Source organism: Ostrea edulis, chromosome 1 (genome assembly GCF_947568905.1).
Source record: "Ostrea edulis chromosome 1, xbOstEdul1.1, whole genome shotgun sequence".
NCBI classification, from domain to species: domain Eukaryota; kingdom Metazoa; phylum Mollusca; class Bivalvia; order Ostreida; family Ostreidae; genus Ostrea; species Ostrea edulis.
Window position 1 is genome coordinate 87467136 of NC_079164.1, and position 23264 is coordinate 87490399.

At 36.1% G+C, this 23264-nt stretch overlaps 1 protein-coding gene across 1 annotated transcript; it reads right to left on the minus strand.

Annotated features, from left to right (window-relative positions):
• Window positions 1-282: 282 nt before the first annotated feature.
• Window positions 283-22664, minus strand: LOC125676240 (uncharacterized). Its single transcript, XM_048914143.2, has 10 exons — window positions 21878-22664; window positions 12041-12391; window positions 10704-10826; window positions 10451-10558; window positions 10086-10178; window positions 9734-9939; window positions 8730-8982; window positions 3805-3954; window positions 838-962; window positions 283-700 (listed from the first exon to the last, which is right to left on the minus strand). The coding sequence occupies exons 1-10, from the start codon at window positions 21933-21935 to the stop codon at window positions 671-673; spliced, it is 1497 nt and encodes a 498-aa protein (XP_048770100.1). The 5' UTR covers window positions 21936-22664; the 3' UTR covers window positions 283-670.
• Between the last annotated feature and the right edge of the window lie 600 nt (window positions 22665-23264).

Sequence of the window (23264 nt, forward strand, 5' to 3'; positions counted from 1 at the left end):
GCAATAATACAAGGCAATATGAGGTATCGAAATGAATATCAGCGGCAAGTGAAACACGACTTCCTGTTTTTTCAGATAGATGAAGATAAATTAATCAGACTTAGTGCGTTATGACAAATTATTTCATATTCTTATCTTGTTATCCATTTTAAATCAAAATAAACAAACTATACAATATCCTCTTAATTAAAATCAACGTCTCTTTATATCCGCAAAGACAATATTTCATGCGATAAAACTCTAGTAATTACAATGACTCAACAGTATGATTTAATATAAAGCTTTCGTATAGATCTACTGTTTGAATGCAGTTCATTTCAGATACATGAATACTGACTTTACAAAAGAAAATCTAGAAAAGTTTTTTTTATGAATAAAGCAATTCTTGACCATACCACAATTATCTTTAAGAAATGCAATTCATAATTGCTATCAAATAAAGAACAATAAGTTTCTTTTCTAACATACATGCAGAGTATGAGGTAAACACTAAGAACTTTGGTAATTTACACTGTAAAACTAGAAATATGCAGTTTGTGCTAGTCTCATTTATAAATTCAAAACTAATCATAAAACTGAACAAGTGAAATGCAGATTTAAAGAGTTGTGTTTTAAAACGATCACAAACAATCCATAGCCAGTACAGTCCATCGAAGTGTGAACATGCTCATTAGGTTTCTTCATCATTCAGGGGTATGATCTACAAAGTCAGTTTCAACAAATCAGTTCTGTAAGTAGTTTCCATTAGGTTACATTTGAAAATTATACTGAAAAAAAAAATAGATGAACGTTTTACCAATGAATTACATTCACTGTAAATCATGTCCTCCTTAATACCTTGTCAGAATTCCTTTTACAGAGGCAGGTAACAGCAGCACTGATCAGGATAAACAACAACAGACATCCCCCTCCCACTACCAGCCACAACACAGGCACGGCCACTGAGCGCTCGTACCACGATTCTGTTAGATTTTGGTAAAAAACAATTGGATATTTTAAAATCAACAAGAGGTGCCGTGAGCAATGCTCACTAAGAATACCCCCCGCTTACCCCAATCTCCCAAAGGGTGTTCTTAATAGGCATAAATTACCTCTTTCCTGAGTGTAAAATATAGTATGCCTTTGTAGAAGAAAATGGAAGATATAGTCCGAACACAAATCCATGGTATCAACCTACAATTTTGACTTTGAGATCAAAGGTCAAGGTCATAAAGAGGTCATGAATGTACACGACACATAGTCTCCTGGTGATACACCCATGTCTTATGGCATGACTATGTCAAAACCCTATAATCAATTTTGACCTTGAGGTGAAAGTTCAAGGTCATATAGAGGTAATGAAGGTACCCGACACATCGTCTCATGGTGATACACTCATGTGTCAAATATGATATGCCTATGTCAAAGAACAAAGAAGTCATGTCACTGACACGAATCCATTGTAAAAACCTTTAATTTTGACCTGGAGGTCAAGATCATATGGAGGTCATGAAGGTACATGACACATTGTCTCATGGTGATACATTCATGTGTCAAATATGGTATGCCTATGTCAAAGAACAAAGAAGTTATGGCACTGACACGAATCCATTGTAAAAACCTTTAATTTTGACCTTGAGGTCAAGGTCATATGGAGGTCATGAAGGTGCATGACACATCGTCTCATGGTGATACACTCATGTGTCAAATATGGTATGCCTATGTCAAAGAACAAAGAAGCCCGGACACGAATCCATTGTAAACAAAGTGATTCCTATATACCCCCCCCCCCCCCCCCCCCAAGAACTGTTCGGGGGGTATAATAATATGGTGGTATTTGATATGTGCAAAACAGAGTAACAAACATAAATATCAGGATGTATGTGAGAATCTGAACTTTTCATTTTTAAAACATGACGTATTAATTTGCCACTATCAAAGATCTGGGTTATAGAGCTCTGTCGTCAAAAACTTCACTTGGGTACAGCTATGCTCTAGAGTGCTTTACCTTTCACCGAACAAACACCTCATTTGTGAGCAGTCTATGTACGAATAAATTTAATCGGGTATGCATATTCAACGAGAACCAATGATCACGAAGGTGGACCAGATGAAGTAAGAAAGAGATAAGTTGTTAGGTATGTTTATATATTGAATAAGATTAATTTCTACACAAACTGAGAAAGAAGTTGTAAAGCATCTCGCTGAAAGCATAAATTTGTAAATTGCCAAAATCTTTGCTTCGAAAGCCATGTTTTTCTATGCTCTATGCTCCCGAACACTGGAAATAGGGGACTTTTTTCATTGGTTGAATTTTGTGATAAGGAATAATAAAGCGACCAATCGCATAAAGAAGTTGAGACACACCTTCCAGCGAAAATATTTGTGTTGTGTCCCACGGGAGGTAAAAGAAGTACGACCGACCGTGGGTTTATGACGATGCATAAATTTAGACCTATGCTTAATGGTCAGGGCTGTAGTAGTGAGGGTAAATGCCTGCCACGACCTCCGTTTTAAAAGTCATATCAGAAAACCCCGTGATTCTCACTTCTAAAGACCGAGCGTTGGGCAAAGGAGCAATTGTTACGATAGAAGGTTTGACCGCCAGGGCACGAGCGGGTCTCGAACCCGTGACCACTTGGTTACGAAGCCAACGCTCTACTATTGAGCTACCGCGTGAGGAAATGCTTACATTTCAGCATTTAATTCATTTTATAAAAAGAATGGACTAAAGATGAAACATGTTTTTGAAAAACAAAATGGATTTTCAATGAAATACACAGTGAAAAAATTAAATATTTTATTTGGACCTACAATATGTAGATATACCTTTTAATCCTTTGGGGGGCGGGGGGGGGTGCTTTATTTTGTCATAAATGTTAAAATATCAGATATATTTTTTAAAACTTTGATTAACAAAAAAATCACAATTTCATATTATTTTCAATTCGATTCCGGTGTCATATCAAACCGAAGACGTTTAACATAGTGTACCATGATATTTCTGGCTTTGTCGTCCAAGAATACAAGTTTTAACAAGAAAAATTAAACTCAAACTCAATTTCTTTGTGATTTTGATTGGCCAAATCATAATCTTTGGATAAAGGATATATTTACTTGCCTAATGTTTGCTGCGAGTTGTGTTTGAGTATAGTTCCAGACGCAGTAGAGAGTGTATGGCGAACTTATAGTGTCTCCATAGTTAGCTCAATGCATTAGAGCGCGTAATCCGATGCAAAAATTAAGCAACGACAAGAGTGATTGCTAAATGTTAACCCGAGAATTCGAGAGTCTCTGAATGCTCTTGTTGTACTGTACATTGATTTTAAGTGAAATTCGTCTTACCATGCAAGGTGAATATAACGAACAGTGATCAATCTCATAACTCCTATAAGCAATACCAAAAAAGTTGGGCAAACACAGACCCCTGGACACACCAGAGGTGGGATCAGGTGCCTAGGAGGAGTAAGTATCCCCCATGGCTATTTTTAAATCGAATTTAGTCTTTAATCGACTAGTTGAAATACTGAAGTTGAAAAATATGTTTGGTGAAATATTGAAAGGTAGTTCCTAACACTGATAAAACAGAGTGGAATTTAAATCGTTTGTCCATCAGAATCCTCTTTCAATAACATATGTTTGCAAAGCTATGAAAAGTAAGCTGTAGGTCGAAAAACTTATCTCAGCAAATTAAACATGACTGAAGTAAAACAAAACTAACATTATTTTTGGTTTGATTGTCCCAATAGCTATGTGCAAACCTATTTCCAAAATTGGGCATATTTTGTGAAGGACATTTTTTCCCTTGCATATCGATTAACTTACCATTTTTCTTTGTGTACTGGTAAGAGGGATTTCCCGTCCCTGTGGATGGGTTTAATGACGTCAGCTGTCCGCGTTTTCGTGATGTCATTGCTGTTGTGGATTGGGTTGTAGTTGGATTTGGGGTGGTCCGCTTGCTCTTGGGAATTAGACCTGTAGGGTTTGAATTATTGTTTTAGTTGTGTGCATGTACATATTGAAAACTTATTGAATAGAACCATTCGGAAAAAATAACTTTTCTCAACAGTCTTCTTTCCATATCAGTTCTATTTTTCTGTAACGTTTTCTATACCTACTTTAAATTTCTTCTTCCGGTTTAGTGCAAACCGTTTTTAAAAGTATTTTCGCACTATGTGTGAGGGGTTGAACGTCAATGTATTGTGCACGTTAAAAAGATTTTTTAAAAAGGTTAAAATCACAGTGTGCTGTCTACTGTTCAGCGACCTTCGACAGATGGGTCTTATAGTTGTCCAAGCTTTATGCCTCCAACGCTGATCCTGGTAACTTGTTCTATAGTCTGATGGCTATGATTGATTGTTTTACGTCCCTCTCGAGAATATTTCACTCATATGGAGACGTCATCATTGCCGGTGATGGGCTGCAACATTTAGGCCTATGCTCGGCGTTTATGGCCTTTGCGCAGGGAGGGATCTTTATCGTGTCACACCTGCTGTGACACGGGACCTCGTTTTTTTTTGGTCTCATCCGATTGATGTTTTACGCCACTCAACAATTTTTCAGTTATCTGGTAGCGCCCAGTTTTCATCGGTGGAAGACAGAACCCAGATACAATGTACCAGGGAAGATACTTTTACGACAAGCAAGGGGTTCCGAGGACCTATTCTAACCCGGATCCCCACGGGACGCCTGATTGCTATGGGGAAGAAGGAAGTTTCGTACACTGTTGTATATTGTGTGGTGTAAGGTACAATGAAACGCAGGTGTAGCCTCTGGTCTGCACTGATGCCTTCTGTAGGTTGTTGTCAGTCGTGATATCCACAAAGTTGTAAACCATCCTATATAGCATGGCGAATTGGGTTATTTCCCGGCGGGTCTGGAGTGACTACCACCGAACTTACTGTAGCATAGATACTACACTGCCTGGACATTGGAGCTGCCCTAAGTTGTACGGCCTCAGGTTTGGTGATGCTTTCCTTCTTAGCTGGGATCCACACGCTAGAAGCGTATTCGATTATGGGTCGAGTTAGAGTGGAGTAGCACTGCGCCTTGATGCTCGTTGGGCATCAGCTGTTTCTACCATTGAAAGCCAAGGTGAAGTTTGCTTTTTTTGATATCTGCCTTCACTTTGGCATTCCGCTTTATTGTGAACCACTCCAAAGGCATTTTTTCTTTTGATGAAGTTCCACAGGAGTTGAGGTTTGTAGTTTTCATCCATTACGATGTTGTTGATATATTCCTTGTACCAAACCGGTCGTGTTAGCTCAGTATTAGAGCGCTCGCTTCGTAATCGAGTTCGACTGAGACCTTGACAGAGTTGCTTCTAAACGGTAGGGGTCTAATTATGAAATTATATCGAACTTTTCAAGCGATACAGCTGGTAAAAAAGAAAATCAAGATGGCGGCGTGATATACCTTGTGAATATTATATTTACATGAAGACAATTTTTTTTATTACAGATAATTAAAACGTCGAGTGCCTGTGGGTCATTCGGATATGACCTTAAAAGTTGAGGTTCCGTGTTTGCGGCAGGCGTTGGCACGATAAAGATCCCTCACTGCTACGGCCCAGAGCGATAAGTATAGGTTTAAATTTATGGTATTTACCTACAGCTGGTGATGTCTCATTATGAGTAAAAAAAATTCGACGGGACACAAAGCAGTCGATCAATCTTCGTACTGCTCTGTACTTGTACAGCATTTTTTAGGCTAGAGTATGGCGTGTAGTCACGTGTATGTGTATTGTTCAGTAGCGAAATATGTTGCAAAAGATGATATGATGTCTCTGACGTATATTTTTCTACTAATATGTCTCTGGAGGTCACTATCTATGAGTAATGCCTCGTGGTCATTTTAAAATACCTGGAAGTGGTTTCAGTCGATGTACAAGTAAGTCAGTTATTTCGTGTGGTGAATTCAACCATCTGTGATGGACCAGTATCTGCAAACAAATTTAGGAAAGCATTGTTCACACCAATGTCTTTTTTGGCTTCCTACGATATAGTTAGATGGTCATGAAATGTCAGGAGGTTAAAGTCACCCGTCAACAAAAATGGTAAATTTTGGGTGTCCTTGGATGAGTTCGTGGATTTCCCTACAGGTGAGGTATGCATCATCCTTTTGCTACTGAGTGCCCTGTGGAGTTCTGCAAAGTTCAAGGATGGATTTGTCCCTCTCCTCATCGATATTGCTATTAACTCTGATATTTTGGAGGTATGGTGTTCATCGCAGGGTGTGTTTGCTTTATTCATGATAAATATTCCTCAATATCCTTTATGGTGATCTCTCTTGACTTTAACGACATAGACGGAGGCAGGAATTCACGGCTATGAACGTTTGGACACACCCAGGTTTCGTCACCAACCGTAACTGCTCACGATAGCTCAGTGGTGGCGTGTTCGATTTGTAACCTGGTAGTCGGGAGTTTGAGCCCCGCACATGCTCAAATCTAAGACGTTAACATAGGTAGTGATTGCTCCTTCGCCAAACGCTCGACAGTTAGTGAGAATCAAATGTCTTTCGGATATGACCTTAAAAAGGAGACCCCGTGTCGCGGCAGACGTTCGCACGTTAAAGAGCCGTCACTGTGGTACCTCACTTATAGCTGGTGACGTGTCAATGAGTGAAGAATTCTCCATGGGACGTAAAACAAACAATGTCAGGAGCTGCGGAATCAAAAAATTCCAAACGTTTTTTTCTTTTTTTGCACGGATATTCTGCATGTTGAGTAAAATTATGCAAAAGTTAAGTTGTGGTAAAGAACAAGGTACGATTGTGTAAATAAAAAAGGCCCCCAAAATTCTGTTTTAAATGTGATTTGAATTAAGCTTGATCTGTGTTTTAAGCAAGTTAAATGTATGCAAAGTATACTATATCAATTAAATTAAAGTTACTACTTATTTGGTAGCATTATTACGTCACGAATAAGACTTTTTACCACCTTTTTTCAAAAAGAGCTTAATAACTGTTAAATTTCATCCATATTATTGCTTACGAAAAGGTGTGCCCATCCGTCCAGCAAAATGATATCAATGTATATTGTGTAATATTTGATTGATTGTATCTTGTTTAGCGTCTCACTCGAGAATTTTTCACTCATATGGAGACGTCAACAAGACCGGTGAATGGCTTCAAATTTAGGCCTTTGCTCGGCACTTACGGCCATGGAGCAGTGAGGGTTCTTTAGTGTGCCACACCTACTGTGAGACGGGATATCCGTTTTTAATGTCATCTTCGAGGACCCGTGATATTCACACCTGATGCCGAGCGTTTGACAGGGGTGTGATTTTTCCTCTTTTCAGAGGAAATCCTGATTTGCTCAATTTTCGAAAAAATGAAACACTCTGGATTTGATCTAAAGTGGCAGAAAAATATGTTTTTCCAGGTAGGGCGAGGTGTTTTCCTCCCTTTTTGACCAGTTTTACTCTGATTTCTGAGGAATTCAGTACATCCCTGGTTTGACGATGGAACTGTCACTACCTGTTTTAATGACTTAGGTCTGTCGCGGCCGGGATTCGAACCCCGACCTTCCGCATGCGGGGCAAACGCTCTAACCTCTAGTGGAAGATGAAAATGTATTTGAATATAAATTTGTTCGACGCATGGGTTGTATGTTTTCTAAAAGGAAAACCCCTAAAATTATGAATATTTCCATTGATTTTGGCATTTTTTGGGGGGTCAACTTCATGCTCCTGCTGTATAACACAAAGCAATTTTCATATCAAATTAAAACGTAGTTTCGGTTTGTTTATATATTCCATATTTGAATTCCAGATTTTGGGACTCCTACTGAAAGCATCCATTTTCAGGGCCAGATGACCGTAGAAACTGTACCTGCTTCTTTGTTGTGTGACCTCGTCCCTTTTTAGGCTAGTAGGAATGTAGTGGGGACGCAGGGTCAACAGTAGGCTAGTAGGAATGTAGTGGGGACGCAGGGTCTACAGTACTGCAAGTAGTAGAGTTGTGACCAAGGCTGTCAAGTGTTAGGTGTTTCTACTACGAATGACTCAAAGTGTGGAGTAGAAAAATTTGGCAGCCCACATGAACAGCATATCAAGCTGACATCAGAATGGTCTTGATGTCAATATACTTGACTGGGCATTCCTAGGCAGCCTATATGATACCATTGGTCACAGTTATCGCATGAAATGCCACGTTGACCTAACCTATATGTTTTGCGACAAATCTCACAAGAATATTTGGATGGGCTTGGGTTAAGCTCACAATCAGCTGATCTTAGTAGCATACCTATGTATATAGTAAATGGTCTTTCTTGTTACGCTTTAGTAGCGGTTTGACTCCATGAACAAAAAATTTGACATGGAGGAAATTTAAATAACTGATGTCCCGATTGTGTTGTGATATCTCCCTCTTTAGAAGTGACTATTTAGAGTCAGAGGATTGTTGACACTGTTAATGATAGTTGCATTGTTTTCATTCGGTAATGTTATACGTCAGATTGACTTTCATCATCACAATACATGGATTTGTGTTAATTTGCATGACTCATACAATATAGTTGGTTTAAGGGTCATTCAATAAGATAACTTGTGTCTGTTGCTGAGATATCGATCAGTTGTTGACGCTTTTGGATATTGCTCATTTAAAGAAATACATTGAATTTCAACGAGCAAAGAACAAAAACGTCCGTCCCCTCACGCATGCGCTTTAACCTTTATAAGTATTGTAACTTGCACACCGTATACTACGTTTTAAAACCGTTGAATATAGGTCTGCATTTTTTCTCTTACAAATTTGACCGGCTTTCCACACGGACACTTTGGCAACAACAGATTCAGATGATTGAATGTGATTTCCTCCGCCCCATTTACTGTTGACGTAAACTAGGAAGTGGCGTCCATCTAGATTAGGGTGCCAGAGTCTGATTTTGTCTGTAGAGTAGGAATACATTACTCCCCCGTACTGATTTGTTGGGTCAGCATTCTGAACGGAGCCCATCCCGGAAAAGTAGAATCCTCCATTTTCACCGTCGGTAGGCGAGATCTACTTGCAATAAGACAAAGGTTGGATAAGTGTAATGATAACAAGACACCCATACTCAATATTCAGATATTGTATTTATACTTAATTTCATCTTCACTAGCCAAGGGCGATGATTTGCAGCACCCTTTGTGGATTTAAATAAAAATAATTTTTTAAATAAAATTTAAAATAGAATTTAAATTTAAAATAACGCGCCCTGAGATTGCAATGGTGAATAGAGAAACGCCGTGGATAGTCACCCTTGGTTAGCGAAGATGACCAAATTTTGGGGAGCGTATTTTTAAGTGTGTTGATATAGAACCAAATTCACATTGCATGTCTTGTTACTATACTTCTCAATATCTGTGTGTGGCAAAAATTTCAAAATTCCTCGTGACATTTAAACTATGAGTAAGAGGGCTTTATGGGAGAGATGGGGCTTTGATATTTAGTAGGTGTAATCCTGACAAATCCTTTAAAATGGTGCATTTACGAGGAATCGGACACCATGGATTGTGCGGTCGCCAGGAGCAGTTGTGTTTCAGAACACATTTTAGGGTTGTTTTTTCCCCCGTTTAATTTTCTTCTCTAATAAGGCAATACGTGACTTTATATATACATTGCGAATGAAACATTGTAGAGAAAGATTGTGAATTCTAACTAGATATTAACCATGAACAACTTCTATAGAAAAACGAGTAGTTTTAGGATTTGACACAAATGACTGTAACCGGGACATTAACTGTCTACTAGAGTAGAATCATAACCTTACCGTAAAATGCAACATGTCCTGGCTGATATCAAATGAGACTGGTAAACGAAATTCCAAGTCCGACCCTGAAGGCCTTCTGTTTAATGGGATAGATTTGCTCTTTATATTCATCAAGTATGTCCATACATAGACTTTAACCTGACCGGAAAGGACCATGTATTTATCGTGTGAAGATTCCCATCCTTCCGTAAAATGAAACAGACTACCTATGTTTAGAAATTATAAATCACATATTCGTTTAATTTGCACTTATACGCAGATTTAAAGATGTAAGGGAAATCATTAATCAAAGTATGAAAATCACAATATTGAATATTTTTGCACAACAATTTTGTATATGTTTCTTGTTTACCATTATTTGGGGCCCATATTCTGACCGTTCTAGAGTTGTATCCGTAAATAACGCCACTCTTCTTACGTCCCGTTTCTGACGTAGACATGGCTCCTGTCAGGAAAATCAGGTGTTAACCAAACCAACAGAAAAGGAGGTACATCAACAAGATAGTTTAGATTAAAACACTCTTTTTTTTCCCTTTTCTTTCAAATTTTGAATCCAATTTTAAAATCTCTTCACAAATCAGCTAAGGTTCCAATACTGAAGAATATGAGAGGAAAAAGTCTAGTCTAGCTTTATCCTATTGATTAAATTTGTAATACTAAGTATTTCATTTATGATACTGACAACACACTGCAAAAACAAATCAGAAAAACATTTACCCATGATGTCAGAAACCCAGTTCGTGGATCCGTGGCGGAGTTGTACGATAACCATATCTGGAGTAATTCCTAAACCGTGGCTTATCTCTAAGTACTTTTTGTCTACCACTAAAAGAACGAGACTCTTTCACAAAAAAATCTTTTTAGTTGATCTAACATGTTTATAGATATTTCATATAACGATATAACAATATAAAACAGTGAGTCTTGTTTTAATGGTATCTTTGAATGATGAAGTATAAACAAATCATGCCGTTTATATCCGTCCAGTTGGATTCAAATGCGGGTGTTGGTAAGTTACATCGACACCAGACACGGTATCGAACGTCCACTGACGTCTCGTTGATTTGGGTTACACCGTCCCAAGCAGAACCGCCTGATAATCAGAAAAAGGAAAAGGCTGCTTTATGATACCACGAGTGAAAGCTACTCGGCTTATATTTCCTGATCACTCACCAAGTTAGTTTTTCAATTTAATGAATGAACACCAGATGCACTTCCGACACGGTAATTATGCGTCCCCGAACTTTGACTATGTTGTTATGTTATATAATAACCGCACATTCGTTTGTCATTAGAATTTCAATAACATTTCCAGAGGTCACAATAAATTCTTTTTGCATATGATTGAGAAAATCTTGTAGATGTGCGATAAGGTTTTAGAATTTCGATTTAGGTCTACAAGTCCAAATGGACCAAACAGTTTAGATTTCTTAACGTACGATGGAGGGAGTAGTGGAGTGCTAGTGAATTTAGAGGTGCAATATCGCTTTCAAATGACCAATAATTTCAGAAAGAGTGGCCAAGTTGAATTTTATGGGATTGTTTCAATTCCATGAAACACACCGTTCCAGAATGATGAATCTTTCTATATAATATTTTGTGCTTGTAAACATATTCTGTAGCATTCAAAATTATATCGGGTCTACAAATATCGGTTACTTATAATAACTGACTACAGATTACTCCATTTACCGGATCAAAATATACGGCTCGTGTCGGTTGTGATCAGTCAACAGAGGATGCTTACTCTTCCTAGACACCTAACCCCAACTCTGGTATGTCCAGGGATCCGTGTTTGCCCTTCTTTCTATTGTATATATTTTATAGGATTTATGAGATTGATATCCTTAAACCACATCACCCGATCATGCAGGAATTGTCCCTACCCTAATGATGTAACATATAATGCATAATTATAAACAAAATTACAATGATTTAAACACAAGTGCAAAATCATATACCCTAATCTTTGGAGAGAAATCCCCATGACATATGAACCGAACGTGAAATTCCATAACCTTATTGCACGTACACAAGATTTCAATAATCATACAGAAGAGCTTACAATGACATGAAAGTGTAACCTAGGAACGGACGGACATAACAATATATCCAGGACTAATTTCTGTCTCGGTTTTTAATTTTCAAGCAAAATATCTAGACCTTGGAAATTACTATCTATCATTTTCCCCTAAGCGACCATTATTTTGTTGAACACTGCTACTTAGATAATTGAGACGTGTACAAGCAACAGTTCTTCAGCACACCCGTATAACATAGAGGAAAGTAACTTTTAAGGATACTCACCTGAAAAGACTGCGACACCTGATTTATTCTTAGGAACTATAAATTGTATCGTCCCGTCGGGAGTGTATTTATACATGTACACCACCCCTCCATATGGGCTATACGAGTAATCACTTCCTTGTGTAATACCGCTCCCCGGAAATATAAATTCTGATCCAGTTTGCAATTTGGTTTGAACTTCTACTTTCAATGGAAGTTCATTACAACTCTCCTCCATTTCAGTAACAAAGTTGACATCATTTCCTTGATTTCCGCTTTGAGCTTTCATTTTGTACCAGACGGATATCTTCTTGGGACCAGTCGTACAGTTACCTGATTTACTGGTATCACTGCAATCCGACTTCACTAAAGCTACAATTAGATATCATGACCTGACTAATCAATCTGAAGCAACGATTATCATACAGGGTTCTACTGACATCAATTCAAACGTCACTAAGTTTGGTCATAATGCGTAACGGTATTCACGACATATTTACTAGGATTATTTGTGTTATAAGCGTTTAACAACAGAAATTTGTGTATTGTGTACTATTTTTATTTTATTGAAGAGAAGCATTGTAACTGATAGTGGTACATTTCGAATCTTTCAAGACTGATGGAGATAGACAATGTTCAAAGCAGGACACAATTTTGGTAGAGGCCTTCCTGCTCTACATCACCATGCATTTAGTTTTTCTTAAACATTTGCGGTTCTTGATAAGAGGACATTTACGGTTTCATTGTTTAGCTCAGATCTGAATTCAGTGTGTATCTTCTTTAAACAAAGTCCTCCCGATATCTTGAGAACCTTTTGCTCAGTTGTTATATTTCATATGTGGGTTGGTTATGAGTGGTAGATGACCTCTAATGATTTTCAGGTCAGAAGATCAAAGGTCAGTGCAATGCAGTAAACAATTAGTATCTGCTCAATATCTTGAGAGAACTTTTCTTGATAGGGATGATATTTGATGCATTGGTTGGTCACTAGTATTAGAGAGCTCTGGTGATTTTCATTTCAAAAGATCGCCAAGTGCAGTGATGCACTCCATGCATTTGATGTCAGCTAGAAGGGTACAATATGCTCGACCTTCAAAGAATATTGGGATATTCCACCTTTAACCATTCACTATAATTTGATGGAAAATAATAAACAAGCATTCTGAGAGTATTGCATGGCAATACATAGTCCCCTACCGGTTGCAAAAATTACTGTACCAAAACAATATTCAAAGTTCATTATGTAGGTTGTGGTAAAAGGGAAAATTGGGGAACCAGGACAGGAATGGTTGAAAATCAACTACTATTCGAGTAGAGACTAAACCAAGAAAAAAGACAAATTTATAATTAGGTTTAGGTTTTTAACCAAGTCAATAAACTGCGACATGTAGATGATCATGAATAATTTAGCTATATTGTTGTATTACTAGGCTAGAAGTTTTAAAAAGTGTAGTATTCTTATCTACAGAGATAAGAAACTTGGATGTAAACTAACAATTCATGCTATTTTTCTACGTCCAAGGGCCATAACTTAATGGAAAAGCAACGGACCAAGATGAAATTCGAACTTGATCTGTAACTTGTTATGGCAAAGCAATATATCAAATATCAAATGAATATCTGCAAGCACAACCAAAAAGTCCGGAAAACTGATTTTCAAAGTCCAAGGGTCATAACTAAATGAAAAATCAAAGGACCGAGACGAAATTCAAACTTGATCTGTAACTGGTTATGGGAAAGCAATGTACCAAATATCAAATGAATATCTGCAAACACAAACAAGATGTGTTTGTGAAACACAAATGCCCCCGATAATGGCCAATTCCGAAGATGGCCAAGGTCAAAAGGAGAAATATCTTGGTACCAGTAGAAAGATATTGTCACAAGAAATGCTCATGTACAATATGAAAGCTCTAATATTTACCATTTAGAAGTCATGACCTATGTAAAAAAATAAAAATAAAAGTAGGTCAATTGTCGAGGTCAAACGGTTTAGTACCAACGGAAAGGTCTTGTCACAAGGAATACTCATGTGAAATATCAAAGCTCTATCTCTTACTGTTAAAAAGTTAAAAGCAAGGTTAAAATTTTCAAAAAGTAGATTAAACTCCAAGGTCAAGGTCACTGGGTCAATAATGTTGGTACCCACGGAAAGGTATTGTCACAAGGAATACTCATGTGAAATATCAAAGCTCTATCACTTACTGTTCAAAAGTTGTTAGCAAGGTTAAAGTTTTCAAAAAGTAGGTCAAACTCCAAGGTCAAGGTGTCAATAATGTTGGTACCCAAGGAAAAATCTTGTCACAAGGAATAGTCATGTGAAATATCAAAGCTCTATCACTTACTGTTCAAAAGTTATTAGCAAGGTTAAAGTTTCAGACAGAATTATAGAATGACAGAATTACAGACAGGACAAAAACAATATACCCCCCCCCCCCCCGATCTTCGATCTCGGGGGCATGATTATTCATGCTATTTGTCTAAGTCGAAGGGCCATAACTAAGTGAAAAATCAACTGGCCAAAACGAAATTCGAACTTGATCTGTAACTTGTTATGGCAAAGCGACAAACCAAATATAGATAAATATCTGCAAGAACAGAGAAAAAATATATCAATATATGCACCCAGGGGTGCATGAGCCGAGTTGCATGAGATACATTGTAAAGTCAGGAATAATGTGGCATATTTATAATTGTGAAGAACTAATTTCAGTTTTTAACTTTTCGAGTTACTGTCCAGAAACCATATTTGTCTGAAGTTTTCAATCTATTTTCGGTCACTGTGACCTTGACCTTTGACGGGTTTTCTCCAAAATCAATAGGGGCCTTGCTTTGCTGGTATCCAACAATATATTCAAGTTTCATTTGATTCAAATTAAAAAAAAAAAGAGTTATCCTCCTGAAACCAATATTTTTTTGAATTTTAAATCTATATTCGGTCACTGTGACCTTGACCTTTGACCTGTTTTCTCCAAAATCAATAGGGGTATTCCTTACCTGGTACATAACAATATTTAGAAAATATCATTTGATGCGGATTTAAACTTTCTAAGTTATGGTCCGGAAAACATATTTTTCTGAAATTTTCATTCTATTTTCGGACACTGTGACCTTGGCCTTTGATCAATTTTCTCCAAAATTAATAGGGGTATTCCTTACCTGGTACCCAACAATATACCAAAGTTTCATTTGATTAGATTGTAAACTTTTCGAGTTATCATCCGGAAACCAATTGTTGACACTCAACCGCCCGCCAACCCACCCACCCGCCCGCCCGCATCACCAAACCAACAGCCGAGTTCAACTTCGTTGCAACTCGGCTAAAAAGTGCGGAAAACTGGACTGACGGATAGACGGACGGAGTGCAAACCTAAAGCCCCTTTCTACTTTGTCGGTAGGGGAGTAATAAGCACATTGAAAGCTTACTCGTGTCCTTAATGCCCCCTGGCGCTTTCTTGCTTTGGCTGTGGTAATATAAATATTTTCACGAATACAAATGGTACAGCTGAAGGGGACATATGTGTTTTACAAACAGTTCTTATCATTTTTTTTTTTTTTTACATTTGATTAATTTTTCCGATCCAATATTTCCGAGGTTTACAAAAGTCAGATGCCCTGTACTTCCTGAAGTTGATGAAATTTTGGTCTTTACCTATGTAGAAAAGAATTGCATATTAAAATGACCGAATAACAAGGTTTGACATTTTGCTTTTTTGAGCACTAGATCAGTCGGGCTACTTCAAATGATTTTTACTAGACCTGACTTTATATATCTTAAGTCTCGTCATTCAATTTGATTTTCAAACACGTTTTCTGTTTCTTTAAATTCTACCCGGCACGGATATTCTTTAGTCTGTTTAGTATAAAATGACCTCAACCGGCTTTTTATTTAATCTATATTTCATAAGCTCTGCTTTGTTTCTTCCTAACCATTTCTTTTTTATCCTGGGACGTCTTTCCTTGCGGACGAGAAGTCGTATTTAAATATAGAGACATTCTCGCACATATGTCAACACCGATAAATAGCTGTTTACGACGTAATTTATTAACTTGATAAACACTTTATTATAGTCAATTCAAATAAACTGCTTGAAATTAACATCGAGTAGATGTCGTAAAACATCACTTCCGACCGCGACTTATTTATTACAACCAAAAATAGAGATTATTCCATCACACGGTTCAAGATTACTTGCAAACTCTTTACAGATCTTACGGTTTAAAGTAAAGTTACTTGTTTATTTTTTTAACACGACCGGTCGGACTACTTAATCGACATTTACCCGACCGGACCTATCATTTAGTAGACTCGGTCGGTCGGACGTGCCTTAGTGTCAAACCCTGGAATATTGCCATTCGTAAACTTTTTATTTGAGGAAATGTATATAATTCAGAAAAATTAACTAAGAAAAGGGGTTTCCAGACATACACGGAGTGATTATGATTTGCAAATAAGTTTGACGTGTATTTTGACATAATTCAGTAAATCATGCGCATTTATCACTGACATGATTTGTTGTACTGGAAAGAAAACACAGTCACCATTGTTAAAGAAGCATGTCTACACTTAATACACGAAGAAAACATTGTATAAATGTTTGAACATCTTCCAATATTCTCATGGTAGATATACCAATGGATTAATGACGACAAAAAGAAAAATCTGGAGTCGATAAATTACAAACTTGACGGGATTATCTTTAGGTACCCAAACTCAATAACCGTCTGTTTGAAATACGCATTTATTGTTCTTTAGATCCGGGGATGTTCTCCATTATGTCGTGATGAATTAGCTTTTGATAACACATGGTCTGGGATAAGGAAGCGGTTGTGGTACAGACAGACACGCATGCAAATATTCAACAATTAGAACAAGAAAATACATTGACGTAAGCTTCAATTGCGGCCGCTACTTCTTGGTAACCATGTAAACTATTTTAGAGGCATGAGAGGTTTCCATTAAATGTAACAAATACTATGTAAAGCTAATCGTTTAGAGAACCTTCCTGATTTAATGTCTAAGCTGATGTTTTTCCTACAGCCAGTATATTTTAGATAACATCTCCCTGTCAGAAAGTGTTTAAAGAAATCGATAACACATGAGTAGAATTACATATATTTAATTTGTGCTTTGCATAAACCCACTGTGATAGTTTTTAGCCATCTGAACTAGTTTTCAAAAACTTATATTAATTATAATAAATATTAATAAGCAATATTAGCATTATGATTAGACATAGTTATTAAAGAGAAATTATATTCAATTACTGTATAATAGGTACAACTCCGTGTATGCAAAACACAAGCTCTTCAAATGTCCATCGCCTACTTGCTTTTAAGGTATTCGAAAAGCGGTATGCAAATACAAAACTGAAATGAAATTGTTTTATTTAATGTTCTGAAAGCTTTAAAATTGAATACTTTAATAAATATAAATGTATACTTTAAAACGTGCTCATTTTATTCATGCGAACAAATGGTTTGCGTTGCTTTAAGAATTATATATATATATATATATATATATATATATATATATATATATACGGTACCAATTTTGATGCATAAGATGCACATTTCGACAAATAATGTCTCTTCAGTGATGCTCAAGCCGAAGTTTCGGCAATCCGAAAAAACAATAAACTTGTAAGAGCTAAAAGGAAAAACAGAGTGCCAAAGACTGGAGCCAAATTCGTCGAAGGATCAGAGCTTTGCATTAAGGAGATACAATGTAATCCTTAATTTATATATATACTGTATATATACATACAAGAACACCTCTCACATCCCAAAAACCTAAGTAAAACCTAAACATATGAATGTTGAAAAATATGAATAAAATAAAGTGTATGATAAAGATAAATTACAGCCTATAAAACCTTTTATTACTTGAAGGAAAAACCACGAAGTGTTGGATTTTCTTTCTCAATACGAAAATGAATCGTACGATAGTTCAAGTTAACATTTTTCGTATACTGATCTAGATACATGTAGCATTAAACATTAGATTCGCAGAAAAATTCTCACATTATTTATCAAACTCGTGGTTAGACATATCTAAACACCGTAACTCAACAAAATAAAATAATCAAATAATAATGATTACTTTCAATATAATATATATATTTAAGTCAATTACTTTATATTTTAATTTTACTTGTAACACCCAATTCGATTGGTTGAGCACGCTGAAAAAATATCGTTTATAAATATTGTATAAATGTAATTTTGTATGGGGACACACACCCTTAACAACCAAGGCACTACTATTTCTTTTCTAATTTTACATTGCACCATGAAACACTGTTACGTTGATAGGCCTTTGAACTAGGCCTATGGAATTGAAAATCAACTGAATTAAAAGTGCACAATAAAATACTGTATTCAGAGCTCCAGATAAGATGCGTATCAGCGTAAATACTCATTAAATTTTACCAAATACGCATTTAAGTTGAAAATCATGCGTACAATACTTCTCATTACCAGCTCGTTGGAGTTATCGCGCTTTGATGACTCTTGTGCGTCATTGGTAAGAAATTGCACAAATCTCGCGAGCAAGTGCGAGATTACTGGGACATAAACGGAACGAAACGTACATAGCACCCCCACCCCCTTTTTTAAGAGTAAAAATACATGGTGTATTTTTAGATAAAATTACCACTAGTCAAACTGCATTTTTCAAATATTCTAACACTATCTTATTAAAGATGTTACATGTTTCTTAATTAAACTCCACCACACCTATTTAAAAAATTCCAAACAACGATGTTCTCTGGACATCCAAGTCCATCAATATTTTGTAATTTTCAAATTAGCTTAGATGCATTTTGGAAACGCATTAGGTGTGTTAATTAGTGTTATAAACGTGTTTAAAAAATGCAGTGTGGCACATACATACATGTTCTAAAATATGGAGATTTATGGGGGGGGGGGGGGGGTACGATTACAAAGTCCATGCCATATGAACCTGTCCTAATTGTATGATAAAATAGAATATCTTCATAGTCTGACAGAATAACTTTAAAAACATATTAATCACATTAATTACAAGAAAATTTCTTGTGTTGGATGTGCATATAGGTTTTTCCCCTCACAGTTCTTGCGATTGATGCTTTATATCGGCACGGTCAGATTTGGCAAATTTAGTAACTTCTCTCCCTCATATAGTTTAATAAGATCGTCTGTTTTCTTTTAAGAATAATCAATTCCTAAATTTGACTTTAGAATTTTAATCAGTGTTGTGGTTTGCAGTCGGTTATAATATGTATTCGATACCATAATTCATATTACGTATGCCTAAGTATAATGTATTTACATTATGTTGTCCCGGTAGCACGACTTTACGCGCCTTTAATTTGAAGAGTTCCACTAATGGAAATGATAAGTATTACGCATTAGCGAATGTAAATACGCTTTACACTCCCAAAGTAATGCGTATTAGTCCGCGTATTTGTGATACATGTAGTATGATATAAATATGAATTATCTATTCATATGAATTGAGGTTAGCCCAGGGCTTGATCATACATGATATTTAGCGCTATGAAATACGTTTTGATGACAATCACAATTTTGAAAAATTGGAAGAGTTAACTCAAAACACTATTATATAGGCCTACTTGTTATACTTTCTTTCTTAAAGAGTTAGTGTGCGGTCGAAAACACAGGGGAAAAAAACTTGTATTATCAATCGTGGACGAATGATATACAGAATTTGATGATAATCATGTGACTGAGTGTCTGACATATTCAAATTTAATGCATCAATGATAAATATCAAATTCCCAATGACAATGAATAGTTTTAATAAAAAGAACTGCAAAGGATTTTCCCCGTAAATAGCTGGAGCGGCCTTTTAGTATAAACTTTAAGTTAAAGTTTAACGGAAGAAGTATCGTTTATCTGGTGACATCTTCTGTGCAAAAGAACAAAGATAATCAGTAAATTAACAAGATACACTTTTGAATTTTTCTGAAAAGCAAAATACTCATTGATTTGAAAATCAGGGAGTAAATACTCTTTGTGGTAAAAAATTATCTGGAGCTCTGTGTATTGTCTGACCCCCCCCCCCCCCCTTATTTTCAAACTAAACGTAGTCTGGCTTTGTTTACAAAACATTAACGGTAAATATTCAAAAACAAACTCCAATTTGTATAAAGATGGCATATGTGAAATAAAAACGGTATATCTAGTATTTGCAAGATTGCTGTTTCATTATGTTTACCTGGGGGGGGGGGGGGGGGGGGGGGGGGGGGGGGGGGATGATCCGCTAATCCAAGCATAAAATGCGTCATGAATGTCTTACAACAGATGACGTCATGTCTCATCGATTAATGTGGATCTCTATATTAGGAATTATTTCAAAGTTGATCTTGCACTGCCAAGTAAACATCAGGCCTACTCAACCAACATATATATGTAAGCTACGCATACCTTCTGTTATAAAAATTCGTTACAAACTCCACCATACGTTTTCAAATTTGATAAAGGGCATGCTCATGCTCCCATATAGGAAGAACCAAGATGGCTTCCTCCACGGTCGACAGTTAGTCAGCCATTATGACGATATAGAGTACCCCCTTAATAAATTTTGTAGAATGTGTCTATATAACTTGACTTGTGAGTGTTTTTTTTATGATGTTTGGATGCGTATTTGTGAGATCAAAACTATATAGGGGTGGGGTGAAGGACCTCTAAACCCAGTAGAAATATCAGGCCTTACATCTAAAACGGTGATGACAATTATATACCACGGTAATACAGACACCTCGATCGCTGAATTTTCTACCATAAATGTTTTCTCGTGATATTTGATAAGTTGTAAATGAAGAATATTATAATTTTTCTAATCAACAACCAATTGATAAAACTTGGTTGGTAAATAACGAGAATAAAAATACATATGTAAAAGGGTGTTACTGCAATTGTCAAAATTTATTTACTTTAATTGTAATTAATATAGCATGGAGTACACTGTCTAATTTCCAATAGCTTTACACACTAAACTTGTTTGTGTAAATTATTCAGAAAACAAGCAGTCATCCAACTTACATATTTATATACGTATTTCTTGGGATGGCAACTTTTAGTACAAGATGGAACAATTAACACTACCATAGTATTATAAGTCGATGAATTATTACAATGTACTAATATGGTGTACAATGTAATATACTTGAAATGTTCCTGAAGCCTCGTCCCTTGGTACCTTCGTTTGTTATCTATGCTTTATAATTATATAAATTATCTCTTTATTATGCATAATTCTATGTTTTTTTTATTTGCTTCTTAGGTGCCTTGAACGGCAATAAATAATCTGAATCTATTTGACAAACTGATATTTGACAAATACTACCAGCGAAGTGTTCCGTGACGTTGCCATTTTAAAATCTTTTTTAAAACGATATCACCATCCATAATAAATAATTATAATGCGGTAATGTGTTCTTGGTATAATTCAAACTTTCACAGAATGCCGTTCAATTACTGTTGTGACTTGATATTGTTCTGGGGTTTTTTTTGGGGGGGGGGGGGGGGGGGGTATGCACTGAAAAAGTGGAATGAATGAAAATGTAAAATCCTTTTTTAATGAAAATGTGCAAAAATACCATGCTCCGTGAAGCTCATTTTCAAATAAAATAGGCTGTATAATTCTTACATGTAAAATTCGTTAATAAAGAGAAAATATTTGTATATTCATTGGACTCTACCCATAGTATAGTTTAACCACACAAAATTGTATTGGTCTCTGGCGTACGATATGCGATCTCATATATAAGTGGACAATATACAAAATTAGTATTGACAATTTGAAAATTTTCACAAGTCATAGTTACAGTTCCTCAATGACGTGTTCCCTACCTGTCATACAAAAGCTCATCAACACCAACAAGCAAACCAAACGCCTATTTCTGTCCATGGTGTTGTGAAGAGTGGGAAATCTTCAAATTGCCAGCGTCCCCACCGTGATTTTTACTTTCTTGTACTATTTTTTTTTAAATGTAGGATAAGATCCGCTTTCAGTACAAAATAAAAAGTAAATTTAAAGATGAATAAAGTCCCCCAGTAAGCCGCGGAGATTAGCATTGGACAGCGACTTCTGATATAACTTACAGGCATTCCATGCACAAGACACTGTGTCTGTGCAGTAGGAAAGTTCTGTTTTATAAATCCCATGTAAATCGTCACCAGTGTCAATTTCAGACTGGAGTAATTCCCCTGCATGGGTTGAACGAGCAACAAGAGTTTTCTTGTCGCAGGTATGCACGATATCAGCAGATATTATGTTCACAAAAAAAGGTGAAATAAGCAAATAAAAAAAAAAAAAACACAAAAAAACCCCAAAAAACACCGCAGAATATGTCAATTACAGCAAGGAACTGCTATTTTTAGTACAAATATCAAATGAAATTTCAGATCGTTTTAGAACCACGAATTTAAAATGACGAATCCACATAAACCGACCAGATATGAGAATTTTAGAAAATGATTTAACGCAAGGTTTTTCCATAGTAATAATCTGCCCAAATGGTATAATGTTATAAATTTTGAACTACCTGGGTGATATTTGGAATATATTTAAAATAACTGTAAAATTGAAAAATATTCTGTATCTTTTATTGACATGTTATATCTGGAGATATATTGAGAGAAAAAGCTGTGGGTCACTTTAATTACGTAGTTCAAATTATGAAGCATGGTTTAAAGTTTTAGTCATGATTACATCTATCGCCTGATTTGATGAGAAACAAAAAGTTTGAAAAATGCACAATTCATGTTTTCAATATGTTTTAATCTGTCATTTTTTCCCCAGCCCAGTCAATGAATATAAATCTCCATTTCATATTACTATGTAACTATATTTATAGATGTGTGCTATTAAATACAGATGTGTATCTATTTGGAAAAAGGTATTTGGCAAATAGTTCTGTAGAGTTAAGGTGATTGAACACTAAATTGACAAATGAAATAATGTATCTTGAATTCTTTATTTCATTACTGAGGCACACGATTAACTCACATGTAATATATCAATACAGATCACATCAAAATCAGAGGGAAACAATCTTGGATCTTCAGAAGGATGTTGTATCATGATAAAAAAAAACCTTTTACCTCGACGAATTTTCAAGAAAACAATCAAATCAGAGATTACTTGGATATGTAATATTCAGTTTGATATTCCCGCGGGGATCCGGGTTAGAATAGATCCTCAGTATTGTCGTAAGCTTGTCGTAAGACGCGTCTA